The following is a 17,318-nucleotide window of genomic DNA, read 5'->3' on the forward strand; positions in this document are numbered from 1 at the left end:
AAGGGGCAAATGGCTTCATCTTTGCATTACACGTCTCGCGCATATGCGCGACCTCAACCGGCGCATATGCGCGAGACCTTCGGTCTCGGCATTTTGGCTGTTCTGCTGCTCGCGCATATGCGCGCCCTCTTCTCGCGCATATGCGCGAGACCTACGGTCTCCGCATAAATCAATTCCAGCAACTCGCGCATATGCGCCTCGCTTCTCGCGCATGTGCGCGAGGCCTTCGACCTCGGCACATGGAACTCGCGCATATGCGCGCCTCTCTACCGCGCATGTGCGCGATACATACGGGATTTCACGCCTAACTCGTGCATGTCCCATTCTGATCGCGACTTGATCCATCCATAAGCGCTACAAGTCATAATCATTAATCTCATATTATCAACATAAAATTCTCTGTCATTACATTTCCTCTCATTTGACAGATGTTATGGAGGACAAACTGTTGGAAGTGTTGAAAGCGCACAAGAGTGCATTTGCATGGAAGGTGGCGGATATCAAAGGTATAAATCCCTCAGTCTGCATGCACAAGATATTGATGGAAGACAAGTACTCACTCCTTGTGCAACCTCAGAGATGATTGAATCCAAAGATGCAAGAGGTAGTGAAAGCAGAAACCATCAAACTCCTTGATGCAGGTATTATCTATCCTATATCTGATAGTGCATGGGTAAGTCATGTTCAGTGTGTGCCGAAAAAAGGTGGGATTACGGTGATCACAAATGAAAACAATGAACTTATTCCCACGAGGACTGTTACGGGGTGGAGAGTGTGGATTGACTATAGGAAGTTGAATGATGCCACCCGTAAGGACCACTTTCCCCTACCCTTTTATTGATCAAATGTTGGAGAGACTAGCGGGGCATGAGTTTTACTGTTTTGTAGATGGGTATTCGGGATATAATCAAATCACTATTGCACCTGAGGACCAAGAGAAAACTACTTTCACTTGTCCTTATGGAACTTTTGCTTTTCGCCGTATGCCTTTTGGTCTTTGTAATGCACCTGCTACATTTCAGCGCTGCATGACTGCTATATTCCATGATATGGTTGAAACCTTTCTTGAAATATTTATGGATGACTTTTCTATCTTTGGTGTATCGTTTGATGAGTGTTTGCAGAATTTGCGATCCGTGTTGAGGAGGTGCGAGGAGACGAACCTGGTACTTAATTGGGAGAAGTGCCACTTCATGGTACAAGAGGGAATTGTCCTAGGGCATAAGATTTCGGAGAATGGGATAGAGGTGGATAAGGCAAAAGTGGAAGTTATCAAGAACTTACCACCTCCGACATCCATAAAATGAGTTAGAAGTTTTCTAGTACATGACGGTTGCTATCGGCGGTTTATCAGAGATTTTTCTAAAATTGCAAAACCCCTTTCTTCCTTACTTATGAAAGATGTGCATTTTGATTTTAATTCTGACTGTGTACAGGCATATGAGGAGTTGAAGGAGCGATTGGTGACGGCTCCTATGTTGGTGGCACCAGATTGGGACTTACCCTTCGAGGTCATGTGCGATGCCAGTGATACTGCAGTTGGTGCAGTCCTCGGCCAAAGGCGGAACAAGGTATTTCACATTATATACTATGCAAGTAAGACTCTCGATGAAGCACAATTAAATTATGCCACCACTGAAAAGGAGTTACTTGCGGTAGTATTTGCACTTGACAAATTTCATTCATACCTTGTTTTGTCCAAAGTAATTGTTTACACAGATCACTCGACATTGAAATATTTACTTGCTAAAAAAGATGGAAAGCCACGCTTACTTCGGTGGATTTTATTATTGCAATAATTTGATTTAGAAATATAAGATAAGAAAGGTGTCGAGAATGTGGTAGCAGATCACTTGTCTAGGTTAGAGCTGATTAGTGATGAGTGTGAAGATCAAGCTATAAATGATTGGTTTCCTGATGAGCAGCTATTTGAGGTGAGACACTGTCCTTGGTATGCAAATTTCGCTAACTTTCTGGTCACAGGCACACCACCACCAAATCTATCGTTTCACCAACGAAAAAAATTCTTTTCTGACGTGAAATATTATTTTTGGGAGGAACCATTTTTGTTTAAGATCTGTACAGATTCTATGATCAAACGGTGTGTTGCAGAGGAGGAATTTGGTCAAATACTTAACCATTGCCATGACCGTGAGGTAGGTGGTCATTTTGGACCAACAAAGACGGCGTCTAAGGTACATGAATGTGACTTTTATTGGCCAACCCTTTTTAAAGATGCTCGTTCTTATGTGCTAGCATGTGATAGATGTCAACGGATAGGTAACATCTCTAACCTTCATGAAATGCCATTGAATAATATCATTGAGTGTGAGGTTTTTGATGTGTGGGGGATAGACTTCATGGGACCGTCCCTCAGTTCGTTCACGAAAAAGTATATTTTGGTGGCGGTCAACTATGTGTCTAAGTGGGTAGAGGCAGAAGCATATGCCACTAATGATGCTCAAGTGGTCCTGAAATTTTTAAAGAAAAATATTTTTAACAGGTTTGGGACACCACGAGCAATCATTAGTGATGGTGGCACCCATTTTTGCAACAAACTCTTTGAAAAACTTTTAAGCAAATATGGTGTCACACATAAGATATCTACTCCCTATCAACCCCAGACGAGTGGTCAAGTGGAAGTGTCTAACCGGGAGATCAAGCGGATTCTGGAAAAAGTGGTAGGTGTTAGTAGGAAAGACTGATCAGTGAGGTTAGACGATGCTCTTTGGGCATATAGGACAGCTTTTAAAACACCTATAGGCACTACACCATATAGGTTACTGTTTAGTAAAGCATGTCATCTACCTGTAGAGTTAGAGCATCGTGCATATTGGGCAACAAAAGCATTAAACTTTAATTTTACTGATGCAGGTGAACGACGTCTCCTTCAACTGGATCAGTTGGAGGAGTTCCGGAATCTGGCATATGATCTTGCACTGTCATACAAAGCAAAGACAGAGAAAGCTCACGACAAGCGGATCATTGAAAGAGAATTTAAGGAAGGTGAAAACGTCCTGCTCTACAACTCCCGGTTGCGACTATTTCCCGGAAAGTTGAAGTCGCGATGGTCTGGTCCATTCATGATTTCCAAAGTTTACCCATCGGGGGCTGTAGAATTGCAAGATGGAAAGTTTGGGACATTTTTGGTCAATGCCCAGCGACTGAAGCACTATATGGGTGGCACAATTGAGCCGCAACTTGGAATCACCCGGTTCCAAGACAATCTGAACTGAAACTGACCGACAGTCCAGCTCTCGACTATAAATTGAGAACTACCTCTCATCCCTCATCTTGCATTTAATTCGATTTTTAGTTGTGCTCTTATTATTTTATATATATATATTTTTTTAAAAAAAGGTGGAAAGCCGTGAAGATTCCACCCGGGCGGACATTTACATCCGCCCGGGCGCGCCGTTTTTCAAAAAATTTTCAACAAGCCGGGAGTTTTCTGCCCGGGCGCGGCCCTTTTTCAGAAAAAATTTTTAAGGCCGAGAGTTATCCGCCCGGGCGGAAACTTATGTCTGCCCAGGCGGATCGTGTAGATTTAAAAAGCTGCGTTCTTTTCTTTCCCTCCCCCATATGAAACCCTCGCCTCCCTCTTCCAAATTTTCGCCCCTCCTCTCTAAATCTCACTCAATTCACTCCTTTTGTGAAAAATTTCAGGTACAATCTTGTCTCTCCACATGCCCCACACATCAAAAGTGATTTTTCCGGTCAAAAATTGAACTTTCCGTCCACCTCTACCAACTCCGGCCACCGCTGCGTCATTCCGGCCGTCTCCTCCGAGTTCTGGCGAGCATTCTCTCGGTGACACACCCTCCTACTCTGGGCTTATTGTTCTTTAGATATCATCGTCAATGATGGCACCAAAAAAGGCTCGGGTAAGTCACACTGCTTCTTCTTCGTCATCTCATACCTCTCAATTATTTGTGAATACTGCGGCTAGGGAACGATATGAGCATGCGAAACTACATCGCGCTCCGATTCGGGAGCGAGGTTTCCAGCTTGAGCATGATCTTCTTATTATTCGACAAACTGCGAGTAAGGGATGGGGTAAATTTTGTTCGCAACCGCAAGCCGCAGTGGCACCTGTGGTGCGTGAATTTTACGCCAATGCGGCTGAGCGGAGCGACAGCAAAGCGTTTGTGAGAGGAAAATTGGTGGATTTTAGTTCAACAGAAATAAATAGGGTGCTTGAGACACCAGCGGTGGACGATGGGCTGTATACAGCATGGGCGGCGGAACCTGATTTAGAGTTGATGATGCGCCGCATCTGCTATCCGGGGTCTCCGTGGAAGACACCTGGATCGCACACCTGTTTTGCTGAAAAATATCTGCTAGTCCCGGCTGCAATGTGGTATGCTTTTCTGGCCACACGATTGATGCCAGTCGGGCACACGAGTGACGTCCAGAGGGAAAGGGCAGTGTTGATATATGCGCTGATCACACATATGCCGCTCAACGCGGGCAAAATCATTCATTCACAGATTCAGCTGAGCATCCATAATCCAAATGTGGCGTTATTCTTTCCACATGTTATCACTGAACTATGTACGAGCGCTGGGGTGGTTTTTCAGGACGACGATGAGTGGCTTCCACCGACCAAGGCCCTCGATGACGCCAGATGGCTACAGAAGACCGCGGTACGGTTGAAGGCGTTCCCTCAGTTTGGCCCTATCTGGGACAGTTTGACTTTTGATCCACTGCCAGAGCAGCCTCCACCAACGGCCCCACGACCTAGACGTCGCCTTCTGCATGAGAGGATGGATGAATTTGCTGCATTTGCTGATCATCAGCTCCAGTGGCAGGCTGTGAGTCAGACTTATCAGATCGCCACTGACGCCATGCTACGTCTGTCCCTGAGCCACAGTGGTATCGACCCGGCCCTTATGCCTCCCCCTATGCCAGCTTTCCCGCCGCCGTTTCACTTCCACTATGCAGATGCACCCGAGCCGGACGCTGGTGTCATTCCCCCAGAGGCGCACGAGGAGGATGATCAGTGAGAGGGGAGTCACTTCTGTCCCTTCTTTTTATTTCTTGCATTTTGTTTATCTCATTTTAGTCATTCATGTTTCTGTTGCACGTTTCGATTATGTTGCATCCGTATTTGTTATGCACTCGCTGTCTCTTTTTCTATCGTCTGTTGCATTGGGGACACTGCTCGACTTTAGTAGTGGATGGGTGTTGGTTCGTGTGTTCATTTTTTGGTGTTTTGTTGGTTATATTTGTTGGCGTTTAGTTTTAGTCATTTTCTGCATTGGTGTGTGTCAGCCGACAGTGTTTCGATGTAGTACTTGCTAGCCAAGGATGATTAAGAAGTGATGAGACATGCCCTGTTGATCGTGTAATCGCATTTCTTTAGCACTTACTGTGGTAGAAACATGAAGTTTTATTTCGAGTATTGAACTCTCTTTACACGAAGGTTAGCACTAAGGCAGGCATGATAAGATGGTGAAAATTTTAAACTAAAGTGAGGAACAAAGATGTTTGAAGGTGTGAATTGAGCTTGACGATATTCTCTTGAATCAAGGTATCTATCAGTAACATGAAAACAAAGAAGAAAAAAAAAAGAGAAAGTTGGAGATGTAAGGTATGGGGGAGCCGAAAAAAGGAATGAAATTCTATTCCTGGCTAAAGTTGGAGATGTAAGGTGTTGTGGAGCCGAATTACGGAATGAAATCCTATTCCTGGCTATAAATGAAAAAAAAGAAAAAAAAGAAAAAAAATAGAAAAATAGTTGCCGATGGATACCGAGTGCAGAGGAATAGAGAAGAGTAAGATTTACACTGACAGGCTGATTTAAATCTCTGACAATGGTTGAAAATGGATCCCTCTATCATTTGTGATGCTAGGACTAACAACACACACACACGTTCATGCTTTATTTGAAACGATGTTTAGACCAAAGGAAGTGCGAAGATTTATGCTTTTATATTGATCGACAAGGGAATCTGTTGAGTTTCGCTGAGGCTAGTTTATGACTATGAATTCACTGTCGAGCTATTTTTTGTCATGTTCTATTTTTGTGTCAACTGTTTTGCTCGAGGGCGAGCAAAAGGTTAGTATTGGGGGGTTGATAGAGGTGGCTTTTACTTGTTTTTCGTATCAGGTTATGTCGCATTGTGTTGCATTTATCATTTAGATTTCATGCATTTTGTATATTTTAGCATAATTTATATCTTCGTGTTGCTCATGTGTTTAGTTGGCGAAAATGCAGGAGATTTGTGCAAAACTGGAGAGTAAAGGGAGAAATTCGAGAGCCATCCGCCCGGGCGCACATTTCCATCCGCCCGGGCGCGTCCAAGGTATGATAAAAATTCGAGATTTGTGAGAATCATCTGCCCGGGCGGAAACTTAAGTCCGCCCGGGCGCGCCAAAGAAGAAAGAAAAATAAAATCTGTGCAAGCCATCCGCCCGGGAGGAACTTTATGTCCGTCCGGGCGCGTTTGTATTTTTGGAAAAAATTGTGGACGATTCTTTACCTTATTTTTGGAGATGGCTGAGATAGGAAGGGGGATTGGACGATTCTTCATCATTATTCAGACATATTTTCACAGCCGCCACAAGCTTGGGAGAGAATTGGGCGCTTGGATTGAAGATTTGAAGAATCCGGGCATCGTTCTTCACAATTTTCGTCAATTCTAGTATTTTTAATTTAGTTTTCATCTTTTAAACTTTGTTTTGCTGATTTCAATCATGAATTCTAGTAGCTAACTTTAAAATTTGTTTGAATTTGAGGGGATCCTACCCCAAAACTTTGATTTAATTTAATTCACATTTCGATTTCTGGTTTATTCTTGATTATACTATTGTTTTTCTTCGTGTTGTTAGAGCGTAGCTAACTTTAACAACGTTTTCATATTGCGAGTGAGTTCGAGAGAATAACTTGTGATAGGAACGAGTAGTATAATCCGTGGATCTACAATTTACATAGATATATGAAATTGGATACGCGTTGATAGTCATAGTCATAAGGGTCGAAAACTAGGGGATTTCATAGATCGAAATGCAATTCACTCTTGATAAATAATTAAAGATATTTAATTACTTCATTGAGTAGAATTAGTTTGTCATAGCTCGAGAGAGTATGTTCAATTGAATAGAAAATCATGTCGGAAGTATAAAATCAATATCGAACGAATTAATTAATTAACGAGGGGTAGGTGAACCGATATTCCCAACAAATCCATTTCTTATTGAATTTTACTCAACCATTTTAGATATAAATTCTCATTCTTTAATTCTTGAATCATTTTATTTGCTTATTTATTTGATCATAGTAGTAATAAAACAACCAATAAATTTTTCGTTGCTAATGATTTAATAACTGAAAATAATAATTTTTAAATACAGTCTCCAGTGGAACCATATTCGTACTCCTGTACATTATACTATTACTTGACATCGTGCACTTGCGATAAATTTTGAGCATACAAAACCTTATTTTTATTAAGGATTTAACAGTGCAAGTTTTGCTCGATCAATTATGAAGCAATTCAAACAAGGGGCATCAATTTGACGGTTTATATAAATTTTTGCTTTTTTTCCCTTCATTTTTGTCTAAATCTCTAACCCTTTCATTACCATATATACAACAACATCAACAATATTTTCATACACAACCATACGCCATATTGTTATACATATAGTCATAAACATTGTGAAACTTGTTCAAACCCTAACATAAAATCCATTGTAATACATATGCGGAAGCGATAAAATAAGAAGTCCCGGTTCTTGTCGAGATGAGGCACGTCACAAGCATCCATTGGCGAACCGACATCCTATATATCTTCATTACCTGATCTTGTAATACATGAGCTACGTGAGTTTATAAAACTCAATAAGTTGGCACTTATACGTATCAATATGCGTAGAAAGAACATACATATCAAGTCGAGATCAACAATGAATCTTTAAACCATGTCATATCATAGCATATATTCATGTTCATTTTTGTACTTGAGACTCATTAGTTGACCTGTACTATCGTGCTTGCTTTATTATATAGCTACTACTGTGTTGGACGTCAGGGAGCAACCTTTGGCAACCTCACGCCCTATGAACATATATTGGCCAATAGGTTTGGTGGACTTAAAACCACCCATGAAGTCAACAAGCTCTATATCATGTAAAGATCAATCATTTTCTTTTCATGTTCATGTTCATGTTCATGTTCATGTTCATAACATAGCACCTATCATCAACATTCATGAGTTTCTTACATATTTAATACATAACAATGGAATATGGTGCTATATTTTCATCAATAAGATACTAACACTGTACATATAGCAATAATCTATGGGAAGTATTTGAAATCATCATATTACTCATGTATTACTTCAAGAACATACCAACTTACAGTTCAAGCGTAAAAACATTGGTTTGAGACGATGTTTCTCGCTCTTATACTGTCAAATATATCAAAATCCAATCACCATGTCAATATGGTCTTCTACATATATAACAACCATTAAAAAGATGAAAACTTACAACTCTAGGATGCCCTTGTGATGAAGAACTAAATTCTAACTTCAAATGATGAAGAAGAAGAAGAAAGGAGCTTTTGGGAGGAAGGGTTCTTGTTTCTTTCGAGTTTATGCTGTAAAAGAGGTTGAGGAAGTGGTAAAGAAGCTTAAGGATTTCGAAACTTATCTTTTCCTATGCAAGGCAGTGCTCGGGCAGTAATATATCACCGCTCGAGCGCGGAAATTTCTGCCCAAAAGGTGAAGTTTTCAAGCACCGGCGCTCGGGCGGTAATTTTCTACCGCTCGGGTTCCACATATTCTGCCTCTGCGCACTGTTTCATCAAAGATTGCTCCGGAAACATTTTTTCTTTTCATAATTTGAAAAGGTGATAAACATGAAAGTTGTCCCTATGTCTTGGCTTGAATCTCCAACTGGTTTCATGTCATTTGGAGGTCTGAGTAAAAACTTATGCTCAATCTACCAAAATGTGTCATTGTAAGAATGACGATATCGGGGCACTTTTGGCTTGTCTTCCACAATGATTTGGATAAAACCCAAAACACGAAAGTTGTAGCATTATATCTTAACTTTCTAATAGTTATGGCCTCACACAATTTGGATCAATATTCAAATCATTATGCTAAAACCCGTAAGAACTACCATATTTTCATCTCATTTCCTGCAGTCCCATACCAACTTTCATTACACTACTTCATCTACACATCTTACTATCATTATTTAGACACATATTGATATTCAATACACCATAGACAATATAAAAATCATGTTCAATCTCAATATTGATACCTCAATCATTACGTGAAATCTAATGAGCTAAATAACTACATAATAAACGATATAAACGCATTATTATCATTTGTACGAGTAACCGGGCATTACATTGAATATATGCTGAAAAATGTATTTGTTTTTGTTTTTAAATAAAAATAGAAACAAAATTACAAAAACCAAAAATTCAAGTTTCTAAAAAAAACTAAAAAGTGCTTTTATTTTTTAAAACACTTTTTGCAACCAGGTAATATAATTTTTATGCTTTTAGTCTATTAACTTTTCCAAATCGACTCTTACTATGTTTAAAAATGACAATTTTTATATGATATAAATTCTTTAAAAAATAGACATGTAATTTATTTCTTTTATTAAAAGAAGAGAGAATGGATAGTGTCAAATACAAAAAAGTAACATTACAATATTAACTTAAAAAAATTTCCAAATCAATCTTAAAGTTCTGTGTTGTTAATTCATTAACACTGTTTGATAATGCTTACCTCTTATACCAAGCTAAATCCACAACATTAAATATGCTAAAAAAATATTTATTTTTATATGTAATCTAATGTGGCTTAAAGAAATATACAATAATGAATAAATTATGACAAAAACTTGTGTGAGACAGTCTACTGGGTCATATTTTGTGAAACGGATATCATATTTGAGTCATCCATGAAAAAGTATTACTTTTTATGCTAAGAGTATTACTTTTTATTGTGAATATTGGTAGGGTTGACCCGTCTCACAGATAAAGATTCGTGAGACCGTCTCACAAGAGACCTACTCATAAATTATTCGTCTTTAATTTACAATAAAGCTTTATATTCCTTAGCTAAAATTGATTTATGTCTTTATATACTTTTAGCTTGAAACAATTAGATTCGCTATATATATTTTGACCAACTTATAGAAATTAAAGAAGAATATTGCAAAATTTTAAAATCTAATTTCTCTGTTTTGGTCCTAGTTTCATCAGATAAATTTAAATTAAATATTTTTAAGAACAAAAATTTATTTAATTTGAAAAAAATAATACTTATTATGTTTTAAAATGATCATATTCATATGATTTATGATACTTAAGAATACTTTTTTATTCTATTAAAAGAAGATAAAATAAAATTAATTACTACAAAAAACAAAACATTTTAGCGACGGTTCAAAAAGAGTCGTCGCCAAATTGTACGACGGTTTTTATTAAACGTCGCTATTAGCGACAGTTTTTTAAAACCCGTTTACTTAGCGACATTTTTAAAATGTCGCTAACAATAGAATAAAAAAACATATTCTTAAGTATCATAAATCATACTCGGCCGAACCACCCCCTTCAAGTGCTAGTGTACAAGAAGTATCTTTAACACATGTACTTGCAGAGCATTCAAAATGGATTACCGCATGTTGGATCAATCTACTTTACCACATAAAATTATGTGAATTGAGTTGATAATTTATCGATTTACCAAAATAAAGGACTGATCCAACCTCACCTAGTGATGAGTCGAGCCAGGTTGCCCGTTCCTCTAGTACAATATATTTGTACTAAGTATATATATATAAAAACAAAAATATCAATCACATAATTTAGATGGGATCACTATTAATTAAGGATTAAACCAATTAAGACTTTACTTTTTTAGCATAATTGAGACTTTACTTGAAAATAAAGGATTGGGCCAATTATAACCAGGGCCGCCTTTTATGGGCCATTCAACGAAACGAGAGCCCATAATTTTAAAAACTGGAGCTCGACTCTGTTGGCTTCGCAGGCTCGGTCGCTATCAAAATTGGTACGCACTTTTTTTCTCGAAACTCCGCTTCATTTTTCACTATGATCTTTCGCGTTGTTCGTTGATGATATGTTTGGACAACGATTTACGTGTTTCAATCGATTTCATAATGCAACTTTTGTTTGCTTTTCTTGTTATATTTTGGGGGTATACGGCTAGAACTATGGAGTATCTTGGTTTTTCGTTTGAATTATTGCGGCGGTAGGGTTTTGTAGTTAAGAAACGGCAGTACTTTTAGTTCAAATTGGTTTTATGTTTCGTTTGATTTTGTGTTCTTGTATATGGTGCATTAGTTAATTATTTTGTCATGAGCAGTGATGTGGTGAAATCAGGTATTATTTCCTTATTGTTGTCAAATTGTTGGGGGAAATATACGAAATTTTTTAAGTTCGTATTTGAGAGGCGATGGGGGAGACTCGATTTCATATAATTTGCTGGGAAAGAAACCTTTTTTTAACAACTTCAGTAAATATATAGGTTTTCTTTTTAGGGGATCATCCCCTCGCGTCACCTAGGAGAAGTAAGTGGAAAGAAGAGTTAATTGGGTAGGATGCAATTTTTAAACACCGTCCATTCAGTTTGTTTGTCAAGACATGGAAAATTTTACCAATCAGGCCTGTTCGGATCCTTTAAAGTGTTCCTTTTGGTTCTATATTTCTGCAATTTATTAGTTAAATTACAATTCACAGAAAAAACAAAAGAAGATTTGGTGTTGAACCATGAGTTATATTATGTTGTGCTTCTTTTGTTGCTCAAAGTTGAATAACTGATATGATATTGTTAGGAAGTGCATTTGATTTTCTTTGTGTTAATTGTGAAAAGTAGAGATGTTTAATGCGGTAGAATGTCAAGTGTACGCACATGAATTTTGATGTACAAGTGATAGAGATCTTGTCACACTCGAAGGAATGTAATACACTTTACACCATTAGTGAATTTTAGTAACAGGCTTGTGATTTTATTTACATTTTTTGATACTTTTTGCATGTTAATTTACTAATAATAAGTAAAAATAATAATGGAAAAAGATAATTAGTTATATATAATATCAGATTTCCAAAATTCTAAAAATATATTATCATAATTTTGGAAGATTCAGCTTTCCCGATGTTCTAGTCAGAATAATTGGAATTTTAATTCATAAATTGTAAAATTAAGAAATAACTGTTTTTTTCCCCAAATTGACATACACCAAGTTGGTTGATGAGATTCTATACTGAGGTTGTTAGGTTCATTGTACATCCAGTGGTCATTATTAGTCCAAATAAGTGGGATTTATTCTTGACCCTACAAAAAAGTTTTTTCAAAACAACGGTGATCATTGGATCTATCCTGAGGATAATGCGTTTATTATGATAGGTTAAACTAAACCAAATTATACATAAATTGAGGTCGATAAACGACTATGCCTCACAAAAATCTCTCTCTAGAACTCCTCGGCCGTGAAGGAATAAAATTACCCTAATTTTCATGTCTTGGAAAATACATATCTCGTCCTAAAACTAAAGCCCAAACTCTGTATCTTTCCAGGTAAATACATACTTTGGATTCTACTGCAAATCAACACGGGGAAAACCATTTGATCCAGTTTATCTTCAGGCAAATCACAATATGTGTGTTTCAGATTTTGAGGTATAACTCAGAACCCCATTGTTTAGATCTATTTCGGAGTGTAAGAGGTTATTAACTTTAGGCAATGAATTATTGTGATGTTGAAAATGAATTTTCAAGTTTACAATAGATTTTATGTTACGACCACCACAACGGGACATGCCCAGAAAAGGAGTCCGAGAATTCAAGTTTACAAGAGGCACACTCTCGGCTGTTTCAAGCACATGGATTAGAATTCTTTTTCCTTATTGTTTTACTTTGAAATTTGATAGGATTTGGTGTTTAGTTTTTGGTTTGTTCTTTTTTCCAGTTTGATGTTTATAATCTTTAGAGTATGATGATCTATGACTCTTTTGTATTTATATCCATCTTGCGTTGAATAAAACATTATCAAAAAAAATTTCCAAACAAAAAGTATTACGAGATCGTGAGGTTCTCTTTATTGAGCCTCGTCACAATTCGTACAAGTGGTCGACAAGGAAGAAAGTCTAATAAACTGAAGTGGAATCTGGATTCATCGAATTTCACTATCAAGAGACCTGTTACACGATCCTTTGCTCGAGAACTTAACGTTTTATCTGGAACGTTTAAATCTCAATTTTGTACATGGGTTTTTGTTAGATTTTTGTGATATATTGATTAGAGAGTCAAGTTCCAGCATGTTAAAAAAATGGTATGAAATTGATATCCTCATATCTGAAATTTTCTCAATTTAATCTAAATGCAATTGTAGTGTTTCATGAAGTTGGAAAAAGAAAATAAATTTTCAAAGCTTAATTTTATATATGATAAATTTAGTTAATTAAACCTAGTTTCCAAAAGAAAATAGTTGATTAATTCAGTCACTTATTTGTTGATCTTGAATCCTAATATACTTACACATATGAAGATTTTCTGTGTGATATTTTCAAATTATTATTAGTAATTTAAAATAAGTTTCATATTTTCAGTAGGAATTGTAAGACTAAATATTTCATTTGTATAAATTCTAGGTACCGATTGCGATTTGTGTAATTGATTTTGGAGTTTCAAACTAGTTATATACATAAGAATACATATGTGTTGGGGATGTTCTGAATAAAGTATTTATGGGTTAAAAGTTGTCGTAGAAGGGAATCTTACGATTTAGAAGTAGAATATATCATAAATATTTTGTAATATAATAATGAATTTGGATGTGTATTATTGCTTGCTATGTATGTACATTGTTCGTGACTTCGGTATTGTATTGCATAATTTCCTTCTGCATATTAAACTGTAATTATTGGAATTATGTATGTCTGTATTCTGTATTTGTTCTGGTATGAGAGTTAACTCTTGGTTTTTGCTGGTCAACATGCTGCATGTCTGAAGATACATGTGAGCCACCTCTTTTAATATGATCAACGTAAGATGCGCATCTGTTCTATATTTAATGTGAGTCGCCTCTTGGTTTCCGCATGTCAATGTGTTGTGTGTACGACATTGCATGTGAACCATCTCTTGTTACCCTCTCAATGTGCTGCATGATGGAATTTTGACTGTTATTTTGCTATTCTATTTTCTTTGGAATTCGTGCATTATTTACGCATATGCGTTTATTATTTGTTATTATGATAACTTTTGTTGTTACCCTTGAGGTCAATTTATGGTCGGAATGTTTGGAGTGTGCTGAATTATTTGGTTTCCAAGTAATGATCTAAATGAAAGAGATGAATGCGAATGATATGTGGAGGGGATAGTCAAGGATGGTGATGATGGAATTCTTTATTTAGTATTTTAGAGAAGAATTTCTTTCAATACTTAAAAGGAATTAGGATGGGCTGATGTAGAAAGACAACGATAAATTTTTCTAAAAACTTTTTAATTTAATAAATTCCATATGCATTATTGTGAGGCAATCCGAGCCTTACATGTTTTCTACCCTCTTCCCTTCTTTATCTGATTTTGTTAGAAGGTGAAGAACAAAATTAGGCTCGAAAAATTAGAATCCAGTGCAGAACTGCAGTTTTAGGCAAGTTAGAAGTCTCGTTCCAGTATGTATTTCTAGTCGAACAGGCTGATGTCAAAGGGAACATACCTTTTTAGGGCTGGCAGAGGTGTGAATCCAGTGTTGTTTAATGTTAGGGATTTCAGTGATGGAGCTTATGTTATTCTTCTAATTTGGATTTCCAGAATCGGTTATTTTTTTGTTCAATATTGAGTCTTGAGGAACGTTGTTAAATTTCATCATTTAATTGTAAGATTTCCGTTGATAGGTTCGAAACTAATGTTTTAATTCAAGTCTTCAACTTGTTAACAAGATTTTAAAATCTTAAGTTTATTTGTTGAATTTTAGAACTTGACCTTGTTGGGTCTCCGGGAGCAGGGCAGCAGACATCCTCAAACATACATGTGTTACATAAGTGCTAGGATGGACTTGGGACTTGTTCTCTTTTACTGTCATAATGCGATTATAAACTATGTTTTTCTTTGGCCATGACTTGCTATCTTTTTGCAGTATTAAGCAGAGTGACTAATTGATTTCCACGGATGGATCGTGGAAAGAGACCTGGTAATTTTTTGGGGACCAGGAACAGTAAGTTGTACATGGATCTCAAGGGCATTATACGAGAAAATGCTCTTCCATTTCTTCCGGCCAAATCACTTTTAAGGTTCCAGTGTGTTTGTAGGGACTGGAAACTTCAGATATCGACTCCATTCTTTGCCCACAACCAGTCGCTTTCATGTCGTGACGTTTCAGGTTGCTTTTATCAGATACCTGGAGGACCACCAACATTTATTTCTGCAGACCCAATATCCTGTGGTGTGCCAGATCCGTTGCTAAGATTTTTGCCCGAACCAGTTGACATCAGGTCCTCATCCAACGGACTGCTCTGTTGCCAGGGTTTCGCTGGGGATAAACCGTACTACATTTGCAATCCTGTCACACAGCAGTGGATGAAGCTCCCAAAGCCAAACGCTGATCATGGGCATCATCCGGCTATTGTTCTCGTATACGAACCGTCCCTTCTTAACTTTGAGGCTGATTACAAGCTTGTTTGTGCCTTTCCTTCTACTGACTTTAATGATGCCACTGAGTTTGAGGTATATTCTTCCAAAGAAGGATCATGGAAGATTTCTGGGGAAATTTGTTTTGCTGCTGTGCATATCGACCCAAGATCAGGGGTATATGCCAATGGTGTTGTTTACTGGAAAGGTAGAGGTCTCCTTTGTTTCGATGTGACAAAAGATAGATCGCAGTTTCTCAATAATTTCATGCACGGGATTTTGGGAACAATTGATGGAAAGCTCTGCGTGGTTAGTATCAATTCCCACAAGGTGATCACGAACGTACTGAACAACGCTTACTCTAATACCATGGAAATGTCTAGCCGGTCCCGTATGTGGAAAGAGACAGAAAAAGTTATACTTGATAAGGGACTGCTCAGTGGGAATTTCGACCTGAGTATAATCTTTGCTCGAAGCAATTTGCTGGTGATTAGAAATGGAGGAGAACTGTTTTCTTACGACTGGCGGATAAAAGAATTAAAAGCCATGGGTAAGGTATCTGATCATCATAGAGACATGATATCTTTGCCTTACGTGAATAGCTTTGCATCCCTTTAATCGAATTGCGGCCAACTCGTTCCGTCCCAGAAATCGAAGTAGAGCAGTTCTCTTGTTTGAGGGATATCAGGTAAATACCGCTCTGGGATTCTCAATCTGGTTATGTATCCTTTTCTTGATTTTGATATTTTACTATAGTTGAGCTTTCTCGACTGAACGTTGTTTATGATAATTTAACATGCGTAGTGTTTAAATTCTATCTGGACTTCAAGTGGGAGTGTGCAGGACTTTGGATGTCTTGTTTTTAATGGTATGGATTTGATAGCGCACAGCAAATGTTTTTTGGTAAATCCAACACTTTGTTTTTAATTTGATTTTCTATCCTATCTCTGTATGTATACTTTTTGTTTTTTTAAGTAAATCTGCATGTGTATACTAATTCTTGTAAAATACGAGGGGGAAGCGGGGCATGTTAAATATTTTTTCACAAAAAACTCTTGTGAGACGGTTTCACGGATCAATTTCGTTGGTCGAATCTCTTATTTTGGTCATCCATGAAAAAGTATTATTTTTTATGTTAAGAGTATTATTTTTTTATTATGAATACAGGTATGGTTGACCCGTCTCACAGATAAAAATTCGTGAGACTGTCACACAAGAGATTTACTATTGTTTTTTTGGGTTATCGATGTAATTTTCTAAATATAAAAAATATCTTTATCAAATTACAAAATCAATTATCTTCCTCATAAAAAATCATAAAACATATTTTAGTAAATTAATTATATAACTATCATATATCATCTGCTTTTTGCAATTATTAAAATATTGTGTTATCTTTATCTATAATTTTTAAATAAATAAATAATTACGTCACTCGTAATATAATTTCATTTTTAAAAAACATAAATTTAAAAATAATAAAAACTATTATATTTAAATCATTGTTCTAGTAGATCGTTAAAATTATTATAAGAAATCATAAACTTGAAAAACAAAAATTATCTATGACATTTAAATAATTATTCTAATAGATTATTAAAATTGTTATAGAAATAAGAGAAAGTTTTTAAAATTCTAATATAAAGTTTCTTTCTCAAAAAAATAAATAAAGTTTTTAATTTT

The 17,318-nt window shown here is 36.8% G+C and overlaps 2 protein-coding genes across 6 annotated transcripts in view; both read left to right on the forward strand.

Moving 5' to 3' along the window:
* LOC140977437 (uncharacterized) overlaps positions 1 to 3,236 on the forward strand; it is a 9,126-nt gene extending 5,890 nt beyond the window's left edge. The window contains exons 3-10 of the mRNA XM_073442185.1: positions 429 to 506; positions 642 to 809; positions 889 to 1,268; positions 1,437 to 1,703; positions 1,824 to 1,934; positions 2,113 to 2,156; positions 2,267 to 2,685; positions 2,875 to 3,236. Coding sequence (XP_073298286.1) covers positions 429 to 506; positions 642 to 809; positions 889 to 1,268; positions 1,437 to 1,703; positions 1,824 to 1,934; positions 2,113 to 2,156; positions 2,267 to 2,685; positions 2,875 to 3,236 — 1,829 coding nt within the window. The remainder of the gene's footprint in view (positions 1 to 428; positions 507 to 641; positions 810 to 888; positions 1,269 to 1,436; positions 1,704 to 1,823; positions 1,935 to 2,112; positions 2,157 to 2,266; positions 2,686 to 2,874) is intronic.
* The window catches only part of LOC140976273 (F-box protein At5g07610-like), a 34,598-nt gene extending 18,134 nt beyond the window's left edge, over positions 1 to 16,464 (forward strand). Inside the window, exons 1-3 of one of the 5 annotated variants that reach the window (XM_073440297.1) lie at positions 11,075 to 11,255; positions 12,585 to 12,686; positions 15,145 to 16,464. In XM_073440297.1, coding sequence (XP_073296398.1) covers positions 15,177 to 16,253 — 1,077 coding nt within the window. In that variant the 5' untranslated portion in view covers positions 11,075 to 11,255; positions 12,585 to 12,686; positions 15,145 to 15,176 and the 3' untranslated portion in view covers positions 16,254 to 16,464. Of the gene's footprint in view, positions 1 to 10,958; positions 11,055 to 11,074; positions 11,256 to 12,584; positions 12,687 to 12,737; positions 13,093 to 13,167 lie in introns of those variants that run through there. The other 4 variants (XM_073440298.1, XM_073440299.1, XM_073440295.1 and 1 more) reach the window with 4 other exon arrangements.
* Positions 16,465 to 17,318: the final 854 nt, after the last annotated feature.

Source organism: Primulina huaijiensis, chromosome 5 (genome assembly GCF_012295235.1).
Source record: "Primulina huaijiensis isolate GDHJ02 chromosome 5, ASM1229523v2, whole genome shotgun sequence".
NCBI lineage: Eukaryota > Viridiplantae > Streptophyta > Magnoliopsida > Lamiales > Gesneriaceae > Primulina > Primulina huaijiensis.